General features: G+C 52.1%; 2 protein-coding genes across 6 annotated transcripts in view; one reads left to right on the top strand and one right to left on the bottom strand.

Annotated features, from left to right (window-relative positions):
* RAB11FIP5 (RAB11 family interacting protein 5) overlaps nucleotides 1–14,677 on the bottom strand; it is a 38,265-nt gene extending 23,588 nt beyond the window's left edge. For 4 of the 5 annotated variants that reach the window (XM_009184422.2, XM_009184421.2, XM_009184420.2 and 1 more), the window contains exon 1: nucleotides 14,011–14,650. In XM_009184422.2, coding sequence (XP_009182686.1) covers nucleotides 14,011–14,441 — 431 coding nt within the window. In that variant the 5' untranslated portion in view covers nucleotides 14,442–14,650. Of the gene's footprint in view, nucleotides 1–14,010 lie in introns of all 5 variants that reach the window. The other variant, XM_003908808.4, reaches the window with a different exon arrangement.
* Nucleotides 14,673–15,496, top strand: LOC108581675 (translation initiation factor IF-2-like). The gene is made up of 2 exons (XM_017947635.1): nucleotides 14,673–14,870; nucleotides 15,064–15,496. Exons 1-2 carry the CDS (start codon nucleotides 14,700–14,702, stop codon nucleotides 15,154–15,156), a joined length of 264 nt encoding a protein of 87 aa, XP_017803124.1. The 5' UTR covers nucleotides 14,673–14,699; the 3' UTR covers nucleotides 15,157–15,496.
* The last annotated feature ends 3,810 nt before the right edge of the window (nucleotides 15,497–19,306 follow it).

Here is a 19,306-nt window from a genome sequence, read left to right on the forward strand (position 1 = left end):
TCTCTTATTCCACTCGGGCCACACTGATCCTTCTGGTGTCCCTGAACCCATCAGGTGTATTCCCACCTCAAGGCCACTCCACGTGCTGCTCCCTCTGCCCAAGACGCAGGCCAGACCTTCCGGCCACGGTTCACTCACTCACTCGAGTCAGGGCTCTGTTCATCCGAGCCTCCTCAGTCTTCCCCGAGTACCCCAACTGCAACCACCCCTCACCCTCTTTATGTTTTTTATTTTCATTTTTATTTTTTGAAATGGGGTTTCGCTCTTGTTGCCCAGGCTGGAGTGCAATGGCTTGATCTCAGCTCATTGCAACCTCCGCATCCCGGGTTCAAGCGATTCTCCAGCCTCAGTCTCCTGAGTAGCTGGGATTACAGGCATGTGGGCCACCCTGCCCAGCTAATTTTGTATTTTTAGTAGAGACAGGGTTTCTCCATGTTGGTAACGCTGGTCTTGAACTCACGACCTCAGGTGATCCACCCGCCTTGGCCTCCCAAAGTGCTGAGATTACAGGCGTGAGCCACCACACCCAGTCCCCCTCACCCTCTTTCATCATCATACTGACCACAAGCTGGTACTGTGTGTGTGCGCGCACACATGTCCCCACGTGCACATCAACGTGACAAAATGCTGCACATGTTCAAGGCTTGTTAGCATCTGTCTTCCCTCACTCAACAGTCAAGTGTATTATTCTGCTCATCTCTGTACCCCCAGCACTTAACAGTGGACACTCAAATATTTGCTCAATGAGCCAACAAATTATTCTGTGACTAATGTGGGCCCCCTTCACAACTGCTCTATGGTTTTCTATTGCTACAAACCCAAGGGTCTTACTTGTGAGAGCTGGAGCTCCCAAAGAGCAAAGAGGGTCCCCACCCCAACCCCCAAACAGGAGCCTCCGGAGGGCAGGAGCCAGAGATGTCAGGCTTAAAGGGAGGTTTCCAAAATGAGACCTTCTTTAACTGTGAGACACTTCCTCAGCCCCCAACTGAACTAAGAATCTCACTAACTTCCCTGGGAGAGAAGATGCCCAACCAGATGTGGGAAGCGTCCAGCTTTGTGAACAGAAGAGTCACTGTTGACCCAACTCCAGCCCATCTCTTGGCCCTCAAGGTCCACTAATCTTATCCCTATTACCAACTACAATCACTCAGTTAGCACCTACTGTGTGCTGACACAATACTAAGCACTGAACACATGGAATTACATCTTACTCAATCCCCTTAACAACCCTGTGAGGTTGATTTGGGAGGCAGACTCTGGGAGTGGCTAAGAGCACGGACTTCGGCGTCAGGCTGCCTGGGTTAAGCCCCAGTCCCACCACGTGCTGGCTGTGTGACCTCATCTCTATGCCTCCATTTCCTAGGCTGTCTATAAAATGGTGATAGCAGCTTACCCTCTCCTCACAAGACAACAGGCTGAATAACCCAACCCAAAAATCTGAAATCTGAAATGCTCCAAAACTTTCTGAGCACCAATATGATGCTCAAAAGAAATGGTCACTGGAGCATTTTGCATTTTTATATCGATGCTCAACTGGCCAGATAATACAAATATTCCAAAATCCAAACTCCAAAACACTTCTGTCCCAAGCTTTTGGAATAAAGATCTTCAACTTGCATGAGGATTCAATGGTCTATGCGTGGAGCGCTCAGAACAGGGCCCGGCACACGGGAAACGCACATGAGCATTGGCGCTCACATTCAGCAAGTGTGAGCACTGAGGTAAGGAGACGTGCACTGGGTCCAGTAACACAGTAAGCAGGAGAGCCAGAACTGGAACGCAGGCTCCCTGCCTCCAGAGCCCCCGACCTTGACCACTATACTATGCTGCCTCCCTCTGCAAGTACAACACACACTCACCCGCTATGCCCAGAAATCTCTATGTCTCTGCCCAACCAAGGAATCCAAAGGAAAGTTACCCTCCTATTTCTCTAGAGCAGGGGTATGTGTCAGATGGGAGGAAAAATCACACATTTATTTCCCCCAATCTCTAACAAAATTTAGCATGTCTTCCCACTATGAATTTTTGCAACAGTAGTAGTATAGAAGCAGTACCTGTACGCTTGTCACCAAGAGAAACCGGATTATTTTCCTATCACATTTCAGCAGTTACAGATGTCACAAATATTTATACTCATCACTACTTTGAATTGTAAAGTCATTAGACCTCCTGTGTAATAAAGCACTTATGTTTCTTTAATAAGTGCTTTTTCTTTTTCTTTTTTTTTTTTTTCTTTTGAGACAGAGATTTGCTCGTTGTCCAGGCTGGCATGCAATGGCACAGCCTCGGCTCACTGAAACCTCCGCCTCCTGTGCTCAAGTGATTCTCCTGTCTCAGCCTCCCAAGTAGCTGGGCTTAACGGCACCCACCACCACACGCAGCTAATTTTTGTATTTTTAGTAGAGACGTGGTTTCATCATGTTGGCCAGGCTGGTCTCAAACTCCTGACCTCAGGTGATCCACCCACCTCGGCCTCCCAAAGTGTTGGCTTTTTTTTTTTTTTTGAGATGGAGTCTCGCTCTGTCACCCAGGCTGGAGTGCAGTGGCGCGATCTCTGCTCACTGCAAGCTCCGCCTCCCGCGTTCACGCCCTTCTCCTGCCTCAGCCTCTCGAGTAGCTGGGACTACAGGCGCCTGCCACCACGCCCAGCTAATTTTTTGTATTTTTAGTAGAGACAGGGTTTTACTGTGTTAGCCAGGACGGTCTTGATCTCCCGACCTCGTGATCCACCTGCCTTGGCCTCCCAAAGTGCTGGGATTACGGGCGTGAGCCACCGTGCCTGGCAGTGCTGGCTTTTATATTGAGAACTATACTTCAACACCATTGGTGTACTTTGCAATGCTGTATATTTAAAGACCTTATTCTGAGGAGTCCATGCACCAAAAGGGCTGAGAAAACCTGCTTTAGAGTGGGGAGGGAGCAAACTCAGCAGAAGGCTAGGTCCTCCCCTCCCTGCCCACTGCATGGGACCCAGGCTGAGAGCTCAAAGCAGAGGATGGGTGCTGCTCCCATTTCCCACCCAGCTAAGGGAACAGGGGGCCTGGTGAAGGGCAAGAAGCTGGCTGAAGGCCCTCAGATTCCCCAGCGTCACGCCACAGTGCTCAGGCTGACCCTCAAACCCTTGCATGCTGATGAAGGTGACTCCAGAGAAACAAAAACAGCCACATGCACCTGCTAGCTGGGAGCAGGCTACTCTGGAGCTTGTTTTGATCATGCCCCCAACATCACAGTCCCCAATTTCCCTGGGCTGGTCCCCACCTGAGCCTCACCTGCTATGGCTACAACCCACCAAGTCTGTAGCTTCCTCCTTCTGGCTGCAGCCACTGCCCCAACCTCTTCCAAAGACAGGCCTCTTCCAAAGACTGACACCATAAAAATGCACAAATGAAGCACACAGGAAGGCTCAAGGGGAGGGATTTGATCTCGGGAGGAGGGTGCAGGACGTGGCATTTATATTGGGCCCTTAACAATGGGTGGGAAAGAGGCGAGGAGGGGGTAGGGAGACATTCCAGGTGCGAGGGACAGAACATGCAGACTGCAGATGTGCAGGCAGGAGAAGACTGCCCCTAATGTCACACTAAGGAGCCATAATTGTATTCTGGGCCTTGAAATGCACGACAGGGTACAACACAAGGACAGGACTGACACTAGGCTGCAGGAAGAGGGAGGGATGGCAGAGAGGTGAGGCAGGGGACCAGCAAGGGACAGTCACAGCCCAGGGTAGCTCCCATGGCCAGGCTGACCTGAGCAACTCCTAATGCCTTAGCAGTTATTTCTCACCATTAATTAAAAACTGGCACTCCGGTTTATAAAAAGGCAGCAGCAGCTAAGGTAATAGTCCAGAGCAGAGGTTAAAAAAACATTTTTTTTAAGCCTGAACTGGGACAGGAACAATGGGGGAGGCAGGAGAGCCAGAGGGCCCCTTGGGAGCACCCCTTTTTCGCCCCCTGCAGCAGCACTATGGCAGAGCCACTCCACTTTGATCTCTCACTACTATTGACAGCAGGGACAGTTATTTACCTTTTATCCCTAACCACCTGAGAAGGGGCCCGAGATGCAGAACATCTTCTAACACCTGACGGGTAAATGACATGGAATTGGCAGGGCTCGGCTTTTGTCTCAGAAACAAGTTGGAAAAACAATGATTTTAAGGGCATTGTGTGAGAACCCCAGCGGATTGGAAGACGGGAGACCTAGGTTCTAGTCCTGGCCCTGCCTTACTAAGTGGCTTGAAGCAGCCATTTCACCTCTGTAAAATGAGGGTGATAAAATCAGGCAGTTAAAGACAAGGTAAAGTGAAACTAGAACTATTATATTCAGAGTTTGGTGAGACAGTCGGAAAACCCTTTTTCCCAGAGCCTCCTCCACCCCGATGCCTGCTCTCCTCTCCAAGCGCCCCCCGCCAGCAGCCTGCCTCACACACCAGCACACAGGAGCTGTGTGGGCGTCAAGCCAACCCCTGCTGTCTCCCCGCATCCACCGCCTACCCCACCTTTTGATTTGGTATCTACAGTAAAACTGCAAGCCAGACATAATTGCAGGACAGGATACAGCCTCTTATCAGGCCAGAAGGTGATTCTTATCACCTGGCCTGGCACCATGCCTGGCACCAGCAACCTTTGGAGGGAGCCCAGGTCCTCATTCATGAGTTCCCCCTGCCTCTGTGGGGACAGACAGCTCACTCAGCCCTCCTCAGATCCCAGCCAGGTCCAGCCTCCCTCCCTCCTGGGCACAAGCACTTCGTCTAATCCTCATCCTAATACTGTAGGCTCCAAAGGTCTGTCATTGTCAGCTCACCCAGCACAAGGAAAAGCTGCAAAAATGGCTGGAGACAAGTCAAACCACAGAGAGCAACAGAAAAGATGTAGGGTTGACAGCACAGTGTAGGGAGAAAAGCATCAGGTTTAGACATCAGAAGTCTGGCTGAGTCGTGTGACCTTGGACAGGTCATTCCACCTCCTGAGACCCCAGTCTCCATATTCGCAAAAATAGTGGTCCCCTGGCCGGGCGTGGTGGCTCAAACCTGTAATCCCAGCACTTTGGGAGGCCGAGGCGGGCAGATCACGAGGTCAGGAAATCGAGACCATCCTGGCTAACCCGGTGAAACCCCGTCTCTACTAAAAAAAAAATACAAAAAACTAGCCGGGCGAGGTGGTGGGCGCCTGTAGTCCCAGCTACTCCGGAGGCTGAGGCAGGAGAATGGCGTAAACCCGGGAGGCGGAGCTTGCAGTGAGCTAAGATCGGGCCACTGCACTCCAGCCCGGGCGACAGAGCGAGACTCCATCTCAAAAAAAAAAAAATGGTGGTCCCCCTGTCTGCCCTCAGGGAAGAATAAAATGAGGTGACACTGGGAAAGCACCCTTAAAAGTAGGCCAAACCACACAGAAAGATGTAGGTTTATTGTCTATCAAAGGCCTTTTACAGGCCATCATCGGCCCCACATAACTGAGGTGGCCCAGGACCAAAAAGCAACACCCTGCCCAGAAGGAAGGACAGAACCCGCAAGATGACCTCTCTCGGGGGATCTCTGACAGGTGGAAAAATAAAGAAGAAATTCCACTTAACCCATCCCCTTCGCCAGTGTGCTCCTAACTCCATATTCACCCTGAGCAGGAGACTCAGGTTGAGGAAAACAAAACCAAGTGGTGATGGTCCCCTCTGCCAAGGTCTCAGTTCAGACCCCACAACAGGGGGAGACAAACAATAACTCCCCTGCCAGGCTTATGGGAAGTACAGAACTGTGTGGTGAGAACGTTGCATTTGGGAAAACAAAAATGGGGGAGGGAAGAAAATACACAACACATTTGCCTCTAAATGCAGAAAATACCTTTGGAAGGTTACACAAGAACTGGTAATGTTAGATGTCTCTGAAGAGAGTAGCTAGGTGACTCAAGGTGGGGCAAGGGAAATTTTTTTCATTATGTGCTCTTCTGTACCTTTAGAATTTGGACCAGGTGAACTACTCAAAAGTAAATGGGGGCCGGGTGCGGTGGCTCACGCCTGTAATCCCCACACTTTGGGAGGCTGAGGTGGGCAGATCACTTAAGGTCAGGAGTTCGAGACCAGCCTGGCCAACATGGTGAAACCCTAACTCTACTAAAAATACAAAAATTAGCTAGGTGTGGTAGCATGCACCTGTAGTCCCAGCTACTCGGTAGGCTGAGGCAGGAGAGTCACTTGAACCTGGGAGGCGGAGGCTGCAGTGAGCCAAGATCACACCACTGCACTCCAGCCTGGTCAACACAGCAAGACTCTGTCTCAAAAAAAAAAAAAAAAAAAGAAGTAAATAGGAAGTAAAGAAAGTCAGGCTGTTTTGCTGAGAGCAGCACACAGGAAACTAAGCTTGGCTCCCCTCACTCCCTCTCCTGGCCCAGTCCCACCACACTCACAGTTTCCCTGCCTCCAACTCACCCTGCCTCTAATCAGATCTCACCTGTTATTCAAGGCCTTGCCTCTCCCAAGAAGCCCACCCTGATCACTCCAACTGGTGAGCTCCCCCTTCTCCTGATCCCCTCATTGTCTCACACTTTTTACATGCTGCTTTGTAGAGGAACTGTCCTTGCTGCGTTAGGCTTGTCTCAAACATATTTTAGCCCTTCTAGAGAAAGGGCTATCCACTTTATTTCCCTGGTTTCCCCCACAGCACTGACCTAGGCACAGTGGTTACAATGGTTGTTCAGTAATTGCTTCCTGGACGTTGTGAAACAGAAGGGAAAAAATAGCAAATGACTGTATTGCTGCAGGAGGAAGAACAGGATGGCTCGGAGTGTTCTGTCACAGTAAAACCAGCATGTGACGTCTTGGGAAGGATTACAGAGTCTGGTATGTGCTGATACCCCCAAGCCCTGCTTGAAAGGAGCAAATCTCCCAGGGGTGGAAAGTGCCCTGGTGGAAAGTGAGGCTGACCTTCTCAAGCCTCACTCCACTCCCTTTTTTTTTTTCTTTTTTTGAGATAGGATCTTGCTCTGTCACCCAGGCTGGAGTGCAGTGGGGCAATCATTGCTAATTGCAGCCTTGAACTCCCGGGCTCAAGTGATCCTCCCACCTCAGCCTCCTGAGTAGCTGGGACTACTAGCGCACCACCATGCCCAGCTAATTTTTTGTATTTTTTTTTACAAATGGAGTCTTGTTATGTTGCTTAGGTTGCTCTTGAACTCTTGGCCTTCAGTGATCCTCCTGACTCGGTCTCCCAAAGTGCTGGGATTACAGGCATGAGCCACCACACCCAGCCCTCACTCCACTCCTGAGAGTTATCTGGTGGCAGTGACTCCCTCCCAAAGTAAGAGACAACACCCCCCAGCCTCTGAGACGGACACAAGGCTAGAGCTGCAGACCAAATGTGCTTATCCCAATAAACCAAGGACTCACCCAGGAGAAGCAGGTCATGCTTACAAAGCACCAGATTAACCCCCGAGATCCATGTCAAGGAGGAGAGAGGAAGCCTTAGCAGGCAGCAGCTGAGCACCTGGCCCTGTGCTGAGCAGGGTCATGGGAGACATGGGGGAAGACTTAAGTGGGCAGTGTGGTGTGGTGGCCAAGGGCACAGACTCGGAAGCCAGACTGCCTGGGTTCACATCCTGACTTTGTGCCATGTGCTGTGGTCAAGTCCAGTGACTCATGCCTATAATCTCAGCACTTTGGGAAGCTGAGGCAAGAGGATCACTTGAGAGTTCATGGCTGCAGTGAGCTATGATGGCACCACTGCACTCCAGCCTGAGTGATGGAGCCAGATCCCCCCAAAAAAAGAAAGAAAAAGCAAAGTCACTTTGCTTTTTACCTCTCCATGCCAAAGTTTCCTCAGCTGTTAAACCGTGCCTACACCTCAAGGGCTTGCCGTGGACAAACGGAAGTCCAGTCCTTAAGACAGTGCCAGCACCTAGACAGGCCTTCATCAGCGATGTACTAGACCAACCAGGCAATGAAAATAATGCACCAAAACAGGTGCCACATGCTCCAGGTGTGGGGATTCAGAGAAGGCTGGGGAGGCAGATGGGTTCCATGATGGCCGACAGGTCTGGTGTGTGTCCCCTCCTCACAGAGGTGTGCCTTGACCACAGCCGGCACCAGTGGCTCTGTCTACTCCCAACATCTCCAGGGCTCCCTGTCTAGGCCCCAAAACATAGCACTTGCCTATAGGGCTTCCTCCAAATGGAGGGGGATGTCCGGGCCTCCCCTTCTCTGGAATCTCTCCCATACCAGTGGCCCACTCTTGGCCTTTCAGGCCTCCAGAACTGCCTTTGGATTGGACTGCCCTTCCAGGTCAGCAGAGAAGCCCAATGCTCCATCTCACTAAAACCCGGCAGGCACTTCCACAGAAACCCTGGGGTACACACAGGGCTCCAAATGCCACCTCTTCTTTATCCCAAATCCTACAGCACTGTGGGCTGCCCGGGTCTAATGGAAACCACACAAGGCACACCCTCCACTAAGTGCTGGGTAGTTGAGAGTGTGCAGCTCTCCCTCTGCGAGTCTCGGTTTCCTGTCTGAGCTCTCTTCCAGCTCCCATGCTGGAGTCCCATGAGTAAGGGCTGTGCTCCCTTCCCCACTACCAGGTGAACCAAAGGTCAAGGTGGCCTGTGATACCCCCTCCCTGCCCTGCAGCTTCTTGGTGGTGCTGGCTGCCCCTGGGAGCCCCATTTTGGGAGGCCCTACTTACTGCTCCTGAGAGGCCGGGGCCCAGCTCCACACAGAGGCCTTGTGTGGCCAGCCAAGCCTTTCTCTGGCCACCATTGTTCCCAAGGTAGAAATAACCTCAGGCCAGCTCAGTAAGGGCACAGTGATCACACTCTTCCCCGATGGGACTGCCAGGTGCACAGCAGACTCACGTGTGGACTCATTTTTATTACCTGGCCGTGGGGAAAAACAAAACTGCTTCATGACTACACCATTTGCAAAGGAAGGAAAAAGAGGACTGCTTCCCCTGGAGCAGAGCGACAACAGCTCCTGTTCTTATGTTCATCATCTGTCCCTGCGCAGGGTGGGAAGGGCAGGAGAATATCTGGACCACTGGCCAGGCCAGTGGTTTAGACAAGAGCGTCACAGCACTGAGGTGGCAGCAGTGACAAGCGGGGCGGGCAGCTCCCAGCAGAGGAGGACAGCCCTCAAGGTCACCGGGATGTGGCTCTGCTGAGCTGTGCCTTGCAGTCAGCTGCCTACAAGGACAGGCAGGCGGGGCAGAGATGGGGCTGACCACAGGCCCCTTGAAACTCCCTGGTCCCAGCCAGGGCTCAGGGCCAGGGGCAGATGGGGAGGGCAGGGGAAGCTGCTGGGCCAGAGAGGAGGAGCTGCCCAGCCTGACTGAGGAGTCACACTTCCTACCCCGCCCCACACCCCCAGACGCTGCTGCTCAAGCAACCCCAAATAAAAACTACCCCATAACTAAGGGCAGTGGAGCTTCTGCATACCAATGACTGGCTTCTGAGTGCAGCCACACCCTTCCCCTGCAGCCAGAGCAGACCTCCCCAGCAGCCCCACAGGCCTCCCATGCCAGCTCTGGGGCTGGGGCAGGAGCCAAGGCCAGGGGCTCAAGTGACCACGGCTGTTTTCCGAGGAGCAGAGTCACACCCAGAAGCCAATAGAGAGAAGGCTGTGGGGTCACACACCATCTGCCCACAACTGTCTGCCCAGGCTGTCTGTGGGTTACAGGATAGATGGAAGCCTTCAAAGACCATCCCAGCCTTAGGCCAACAGGATGCATGTCCCCTCAGGTGCCTCCCAGTGCCCCCAAACCCACCCACCTAAGGAGGTCTCAGAACACCATGACCAGCCAGGCAGAAGGCTCTCATGTCAGACCTACATCCTTCACAGCCTTAGGTCTCCGAGCTCCCTTGCCAAGTGGCACAGTCTAAGCAGGGCCTGAATGGAGCCTCTTGCAGGCCATGATTCATGGTCACAACAGTTCTAGTCTTTGTGATGCAAAAAGACAAACTGATCCCAACCCAAGTTCCCAAGAGGCCAGCCTCTAACCATTGATCCAACGGGCCCAGGATGATGATCCTGTCTGCCACACTCCAGGCCTTACCACAGGGACCATTTCACCCTTATCAGGATGAGGGAGAAGGTGGACAGGGGCTCCATATAACACAGTTGTGCTCTCTCCTCCTCCTCTCCTAAAACACACAAAGACCAGCATTCCAGGGCAAAGACCAGGTCTCCCCAAGCAAAATGGCCCTGTGGCAGATGCCCTGTCTTCTTACTCCAAAACCTTTGCTGCTGCTTCCTTCCTTCCCTCTTCTGATATATTCAGGTCCACTCCCTGAGGGTGTGATCCACACCAATTGCATAAAGGCCAGACAGGTCCAAATGACCCATCTGACCCCACAAGGAACAAGGAGAACTAACTACTACATCCCATCCCTGTCTTGGGAGTCAGGGAGGCAAACACAGGATACCCACTGGGAAGTGCCAAGAAGGATGTTGGGCCAGGCGTGGTGGCTCATGCCTGTAATCCCAGCACTTTGGGAGGCCACGGCAGGTGGGTCACCTGAGGTCAGGAGTTTAAGACCAGCCTGGCCAACATGGCGAAACCTGGTCTCTACTAAAAATATAAAAATTAGCCTGGTGTGGTGGCACACACCTGTAATCCCAGCTACTCAGGGGACTGAGGCAGGAGAATCACTTGAACCTGGGAGGCAGAGATTGCAAGTGAGCCAAGATTCCGCCACTGCACTCCAACTTGGGCAACAGAGTGAGACACTGTCTTAAAAAAAAAAAAAAAAAAAAAAAAAGGTAAAAACCAGAAAATAAATCACAGAGAAGCATCCAGGATTTCCAGACTCACAGGAACATGACGATCCATGGACAGTTCTACTGAGGGAGAGGAGATCATTAGTTTCCTTGTATACTACCGTTCCATTTTGTTTTGAGAATATCCTCTTCAATTATTTGGAAGCCTCTGGTGAAATTCCTCATTTCAAAGACTGCCCCACTGACACAAGACCTTCGGAGGCTGCTAAAGCACCTACCACCCCAGCCACCACCATCACACAAAACAGGGCCCCAGAGTCACCATCACGCTAATATTGTGAGAGCTTCTATGTATCCAGAACTACATTAAGGCTTTTACAGATGGTGTCTTATCTAATCTGTACAACTCTATGATCATCATCATGACTTTTTTAGAAGTGAGGAAGTAGGATAAGTAACCTGCCTGCTGGTAAGTCACAGAACTGAGAATGAAACCCCAGTCTCCAGGTTTTTAAGCCCTGGGCCATCCTCCCTTCCCAACAGGGCAGGGGCAGCTCCAGACAGGGCTGCCAGGGAGGAGAGCTGCAGAGCTGCAGGGCTTATCTGAGCCTGGCTTCAGGACTGCAGAGGCCTTTCAAGCCCAGCCCCAGTTCTTGAGCCTCTAGCAGCAAATAGAATGCAGAGAGCTGCAAAGGGCCAGCTCATTTCGCTGGGAACTCTCGTACTCTTCTGTGTACTCCATCACCCATGATTCTGAGGCTTTCCTAGGCTCTAAGTTCTAGACTGTCTCCCCCATCCCATAAGAAGCTCTTCCAGACATTGTTACCAAAACCTCCCTTCACCATCACTGCTCTGCACTGACCACTCACCATGTACAGGGACTGTACTAGGTGCTTAAGTTGCATTTTCATTTCATCCCTCACATCAACCCTATGAAGATATAAATTATCTCCATTTTACGGATGTGAAAACTGAGGCACCAAGAGTTTATATGACTTGCCACAGGTGGCAGTTTTGGGACTGGGATCTGTCCAGTGCCACTCTGCAGCCCCTTCCCAACCATGAAGGTACCTTCCCCAGTCAGGTCCTCTCTTGGCAAAGGGCCACCATCTGCCCTGCCTGACACCACCGCAGCCAACTCCTGGAGTTAAGGAATAGATACTTTTCTTTTCCACCATTATCCAAAGCTGAGGAGGGTACACCCTGGTCTTCTCTGCTTTGCCCTCTCCCTACCAGGCAGCATTCAGACTCAGTCTCGGTAGCCCACAGCAGGGTGCTCCAGGAAATACCACCAGGAATGACCACTAGAGCCAGAGGTGGGGACCACAGCAGGGGTGACAGCCCTCCTTCTCTGTCAGTGGGCATTGTGTTAGGTCCAGTAAACTAGAGCACCAGGCCAACTTCACATACTTTCCTCTGCCCACCCTAAGTGACCCTCCCCACTCCTGTTCCCTCCCAGTTCTAGAAATAAACCAGGTCATAGCATCAGAGAAAACAGCCAGGTGCGTGTGGAAAGATCCTGGTGGAAAAGATTATTTCTATAAAGTAAATTAAGGCTCCCATTCAGATCAAGGGGTGGTAAGTCGAATTCTCCAAGACAGGCTGTTCTTGGCTGAAAACGGGTCCACCTGGACCTACAGGCTTGGCCAGCTCAGCTAAGGAAGATCCAGAGGCCAAGAGGAAAGCATGGGCAGGAACTGGAAAAAACAATCAAAGAAGCTGCTCCCTGCAGGCCTGGAGCCTTTTTTTGGTCTGCCTCCTCTTGTTCCCCCAGCACCCCCCGAACAGATGTGTCATCTACCACTCTGGTCAGAGTAGCTGATTGGTGGAGGGTGAAGGACTGGGGGAAGGGGTGGGATGATTTGGGGGACAGGCACTTCCTCTGAAAAAGAATGGGCTAAGAGATCCAGGGGAGAGCTTTTCACCCCATATACCCACCCTGTTGGGCTCCAGGAACCAGGAAGGAGGGAGAGGACAGAAAGGAGGAAAAAAACAAAACAAGGTCCAAGCTATACCACATGATTCCACACCCAGCCACCAAACAGCAAGTCATGAAGGAAGGAGGGGAGCAGGCCAGGGGATGGTGAGATGGAGTTAAGTCACAGCCACGCCTGGAACCTGCCCTGCACTAATGCCCTCCTCATCCCAGGCCACAGAGAGACAGCCAGGAAGGTCATTTCACACCCATGTTTCGGAAAACATTCAAGGTCAGATCCTTTTTACCTAAATCCTGCTTTCATTTGGGTTTGCATCAGGCTCATCCCCTTCCTCCTGCAAGCCTTCCTGGATTTATTCACTCAGTGGATGCCATTCCACCAGGGCAAACGTTTGCGGCACCTCTCCTGACCTAAGGCACAGTCCTGCCCCAATCCCCTTACCCTCCTACCCAGATCACTCCCAAGTTAACCACTTGAGTGATCCACAGCAGGCTGTTAGCCCCCGGACTGGCTTCCAGCTCCTGCCCAAGCCCAAAACAGGAAATGGGGCTCCAAGGCTGAAGCCTTGATCTTAACACAGGCAAGGTTAAATGCTGCCAAAATAAATGATTTAAAAAAAACCTGGCCCATTGAGGTGGAAATGACCGGGAGATAATCTCCTGCTATGCATTAACCATGCCGCTGCCTCCTACCTCAGGCAGGGTAGGGCAGGCAGGCCACTGGAAGGCTGACTCAAGTGTTTCCTTTCTTTGCTTAGGAGCTCCTCCTGCCCTCAGACCAGGGACACAGGACACAGAGAGACAGGATGGGGGGGGGGGTGATATCTCTAGATAGTGGAGGGCATCTTGAGAGCCAGGCAAGAAGCAGATGCCCTCTGCAGCCAGCTTCTACGTTTAGCGGGGTAATCAACATTCAACCTCGCCCTGGAGAAAGACACCTGGCCTTCCTTCCCCCGCAGGGCAAGTCTGTGCCTCTCCACTCCCTTGCAGGACAGGCGCCCGCAGTTCCCCTCCCCTTTGAGGAAAAGGAGGTAGGCCCGGAGGCTCTAAGAATGGCCCCAAGATTTCCCTTCTTGAGGTTTCCATAGCCCCAAAGCCTCTGAATCTCATTCCTAACTTTACTTGACAATCTACTCCCAACGTTCGCCACCACTTGAACCTCCCCCAGGCCTCTTAGGGACCACTAGCGGCGGAGCCGCACACAGCGCACGTTTGGGGAGCATGAAGGCGACCCCGAAATGCGAAGAACCAACGTGTCTGTCGGTTTACGACCTTGAGCGCGAGGCAAGGGGCTCACCCGCCCGGCGGAAGTTCAGGGTCCTGATCCCCCACCAGCCCCGCCCAGTTAGGCCTTTAGCCGTTTCTGTGCCCCCGCGCCCCCTACTCACTGCGTGTGCTGGGCGCGGCCTGCGCCGAAGACCTCGTCCAGCGCCACCGTGGCCTGGCCCAGGAACTTGTCGACGCCGATAAGCGAGCGGTGCATGGTGGTGAGCACCAGCTCGCAGGCGGCGGCAGAGCTCGCGGCCCAGGGCGCCGGGCCCGCGTCGGCCTCCTGCGCCCGCAGCAGGCCATCCAGGGCACCGGGCGGCAGCTCGAAGGAGCACTCCTCACGCCACTCGGGGCAGCCGTGCGTCTTCTCCACCACCGACGTACTGTACTTCTCGCGGCCCACCTGGATCACAGTGTACGCGTCGCTGGTGCTGCCCGCGCCCGAGCTCTTGCCCCGCAGCCCGCGGGCCCGCAGCACAGTCACCTGGACGTGCGTGGGCAGCCAGCGGGAAGGCCCCGCCGCCGGCTCCGCGCCCCGCACCAGGGCCATGGCGGGGAAGCGGCGGGCGAGGTCTGGCCGAGCCGGTGCAGACCCCGGGACCTGGTGACAAACTCGGCCGCGGCAGAAGGCGGTCAGGAACCGACTCTGAGCGCCGCCGCAGCTGCCGGCTGGGCTGGGCCGGGCCGACCGGCCGCCGCCTCCCCGCCCCACCGGGCCGCGGGCCGGGGGCCGCGCCGCTACGTCAGCGCCCCGCCCCCTTCCCCGCCCCGCGCCCGCCGCCCCGACCCGCGTGGCGGTGCGACAGGGATGCGGGGACGCCGCTCGCGCCCAGGCAGCCGCAGACCCGCCCGGAGCGGGAAGGGGCGGCGCGCGCCCTCTGCAGAGGGTGGGCGGAGTTCCCGCGGTGGCCCCGCCCCTGGCTGGGGGCGCCCGAAGCAACCCGGCCTCGCCTGTGCGGAGCCCAACACCCGCGGCCAGGTACGAAAAACCCGCTCTGCGCCTCCAGGCCAATCCCACGTCTCCCTTCTAAAAGTCCCTGCTCTGGAAAGCCGTCGCCCTAAAAGGGTCCCGGCCCGCCGCCCCTGGGATGGCCAGCCTCTTGGCACGGACTTGGGGTGATAGGGACCCCCGCCGCTCCCCTGACCCTGGGCCGCGCTCTCCCCTCCTCCAGTCCGCCCCTGCCCGGGAAAATGCCAGAGAGAAACCGGAGCGATTGCCGCCCCGCCACGTGACGGTCCCGCTTCGGCGACCTGGAAAAGAGTGAGCTGCCGCTGCCTCCAACCTTTCCCGGCGCAGGGGGCCGGGATGCGGCCAGGCCGCGGCGCGGGAGGCCCGAGAGCGGGGCTGACCCTCCTCAGATTCTGCGGCGGAGAGCTGAGTGATGAATAAATGAGTAACCACATCAATATTTAAGTGTTCACTCGGAGCCTTGGGGCCAGTGTGTCACGGGTTGGGGGAAATTACAGGCCCTGGTGGGGGGTTAAATAACTACTTCCACCCATTATTAAGTGCCTACTATGTGCCAGGGCCTGAGTATTACCTACACTTAGTTTATTATTGATAATAACGATGTTTAGTAATTATAGATGCTGAATTTCAGCCAACTGTGGTCTGTGTGCTTTTATATGCATTACCTCATTTTATCCTCAGAGCAACTCTGTGGGGTGAGTATGGCTTTTATCCCTATTTTCCAGAAGATGAAATGTCAGCTTAGATGGGGGAGGGTTGTGAATCCACTAGATGCCCCCAAGGCCTGTTTTGTTTTGTTTTGTTTTTAACTTTCAGAGCCTGTATTTTTAAAATAATAATTTTAAAATAATACACACAGCTTTTTTAAAAAAATCAAATAGGACAGAAGGACTTGCAATGAAAAGCAAGAACTCCCTCTCCATCCTTCAAACCAGGGATACCACTTAAAGCCACTGGTGTTTTCAGGTCTGATGGTTACCTCCACATCATTACATTAAGATGCTCACATAGCTACATCTGGATTTATCAGGACTGGCCACTGTCTGTGGCCTTTCTCCTATGGTAGATAATGATTTAGCTGGCTCACACCCACTTCCATCCCTCAATCTTGTGTAGTTACGCTATTATTTTTAGTTCCTCTATAGCAGGGGTCCCCAACCCTTGGGCCACCGACTGGTAACCCTCCATGTCCCGTTAGGAACTGGGCTGCATGGTAGGAGGTGAGCGGTGGTGGGGGCTAGCTGGTGAAATTTCATCTGAATTTACAGCCGCTTCCTATCGCATTACTGCCTGAGCTCCACCTCCTGTCAGATCAGCCGTGGCATTAGATTGTCCTAGGAGCACAAACCCTACTGTGAACTGTGCATGCCAGAGATCTAGGTTGCAGACTTCTTATGAGAATCTAATGCCTGATGATCTGTCACTGTCTCCCATCCCCAGATGGGACCATCTGGTTGCAGGAAAACAAGCTCAGGGCTCCCACTGATTCTACATTATGGTGAGTTGTATAATTACTTCATTATATATTGCAATGTAATGATAAGAGAAATAAAGTGCACAGTAAATGTAATGCACTTGAATCATCCTGAAACCATCCCTGCCACCCTCAGTCTGTGGAAACTTACATTTTGGTCCTTGGTGCCAAAAAGGTTGGGAACCCCTGCTCTATAGGATACCTAACAGGAGAAACATGTATTTCTTCTTAGGGAGACTCCACAGTACCCCTCGACTGTCCACCTTTCAGGCTATGTCCTCTACTGAAAATATGAACCTAGGAAACCAGTAGAGTAGGCAGAGGAGACCCATGAGAGCACACCCAGCACAGGCCCAGTCCTCACAGCCTCCCACCTTAACTCTTTCATCAGAAGACTGGGGTGGGGAAGTCCTAGGCACCAGCCCCATGGTCCAGCATCCCTGACGGTAGTACCTAGCTTTAAAGACAGCCAGATCTGCCTACAGATCTTGGCTGTCTGCTTTTTAGTAGCTATGCAACCCAAAGTTTAAGCCAACTCTCTAACCTCTCTTGGCCTTATTTCTTCATCTGGATAATGGGGATAATGATTCTTACCTCAAGCCAGGTGGGATGGCTCATACCTGTAATCCCAGCACTTTGGGAAGCCGAGGCTGGTGGATCACTTGAAGCGAGGAGTTCAAGACCAGCCTGGGCAACATGGTGAAACCCCACCTCTACTAAAAAGACAAAAAACTACCCGGGTGTGGTGGCAGGTGCCTGTAGTCCCAGCTACTCAGGAGGCTGAGGCACAAGGATCACCTGAACCTAGGAGGTAGAGGTTGCAGTGAGCCCAGATTGTGCTGCTATACTCCAGCCTGGGCTACAGAATGAGACTGTCTCAAAAAAATAAAAAATGTGGCCAGGCGCAGTGGCTCATGCCGGTAATCCCAGCACTTTGGGAGGCCGAGGCAGAAGGATCACTTGAGGTCAGGAGTTCGAGACCAGCCTGACCAACATAGTGAAACCCCGTCTCTTCTGAATATATGAAAATTAGCCAGGCATGGTGGGGCACACCTGTAATCCCAGCTACTCAGGAGGCTGAGATACAAGAATCACTTGAACCTGGGAGGCAGAGGTTGCAGTGAGCCAAGATCGCACCACTGCACTCCAGCCTATGCAACAGAGTGAGACTCTGTCTCAAAAAAAGAAAGAAAAAATGAAAATAAATCATAACCCAACCATCCATAAATAAACACTGTTAATAATTTGTTGTGTTTCTTTCTAGTCTTTACACTATATGTGTTTGTTTTATATACATTATGGTTTTTGAGACATCTAAAGTGTAATTATTAACTCTGTGGGCTTTGGAGTCCTGGTTCTACCATTTACTTTATATATATTATCACTCTTGGCTATAAGTCTGTATACTAAAGAAAAATTATATACATATAATACACACATACACACACACACACACACACACACACATAATCATGTTTAACCCTGAAGATAACCATTTAAAGCAAGTGCTATTGCTACCCTTGGTTTCACTGATGAGGAAACAGAAGCAGAAAGAGCTTGGGTGATTTTCCCCAAGTCTCCAATCGGAAAATTGCAGAGACTGAGTGGCTTTACTGCCTGTGGCACTCTGCTCTCACACCAGCTTGTTGGTTTTCCAAGCACTAGATCCATTTAAAGTCAATAAAGTAGGAAGTGTTCTCACACCCATTTTACAGATGAAGCTTGAGGTAACCAAGGTTACAAGAGTCAGGATGAACCCCCTACTTTAAGAGTGAATTCTTCAAGGACTTTGCATGTGACAATATCATCACTAAACTTCAACTAACATAAATGGGTCACTCCTTTAGCGGTTCTGTTTCATCTGTTTGCCTGTTCTCCAACGTGACTGCTCCCACTTCCTCCCTCCCTCCTCCTCTACCAAGGAGGAGCAAAGCACCGGGAAAGGGGGAAAGGGCGGGGAGAACTCAGATGGCTCCTCTGCCTCACCTGCCCTCTGAATCTCTTTCCTCCTGCCTTGGCCCTCACAGATTGGCAAGCTCAAGCTTCCTGCTGGCTCTGGACTGTGGCTGGCTATAGAAGGGGAACAAAACTAGCCAGGGCTCCTACCCTACATTGCCTGGCCCTAGAAGGAAAAGCCAGGTCTGCTAGCTGTCTGTGGTTGAGAAAACAGCAGAAAACAGCAGAAACAGAAAACAGCGAAAACAGATACTGAGGTCTTGGCCATCTAAAGGTGTGTTTCGTCCTCTAGAAGATGAGATCCCCCCCTCTTCCCTGCAGCAGCCTGCATAAGTGTTAGACAACGAGACCCCAAAAGCATCAGTTTCCTCTGCCTCCCCAGGGCTGGGTGTCCTCACCGCCTTCCTGGGCCTCTCTAGTCCATTGGAGACAGTTCTCGCTTGAAAAGCATCCACATATGTGTAACTTCCACTCATTGCTCCCTCTTCAGTACCACTAAGCCCGTTGGCTTTTCCATGTAGACACTTCACATGTATTTGTCCTGCTCTTCCAGCTACATTTCCATCTGTTCTTTACCTCACCTTCCTGCAGCTATTTTCCAGGCCCTCTTTATAGCAGAACCACATGCCCAGGTCTAAGTCCTGGTGCCACCACTTACTAACTGTATAAGCATGGGCAAATTACTGAACCCTACTGAGTCTGTTTCCGCCTCTGTAAAATGGGCCTGCTAATAAGAAATTACTTCATAGGGTTAGCACGAGAGCTATCTCAACACACCCTAAGCAGTAATGAGCATGAATTATAATCTTAGAAATCTTTGCTGAAGGCAAAAGCTTGTGCCTCCTTGTTGTTTCATTTGCATTTATTTGATTGCCAGTGAGATTGAACTTCTTTTCAGTTATTAGTCATTTGTATTTCCTCCTTTAATGAATTGTCTATTTTCTGAATTGCCTATTTTCTATGCTCATTTTTCTTTGAAGCCTTAATTTCTTATTAATTATTTGTACAAATACTT

This window comes from Papio anubis, chromosome 14, assembly GCF_008728515.1.
Source record: "Papio anubis isolate 15944 chromosome 14, Panubis1.0, whole genome shotgun sequence".
NCBI lineage: Eukaryota > Metazoa > Chordata > Mammalia > Primates > Cercopithecidae > Papio > Papio anubis.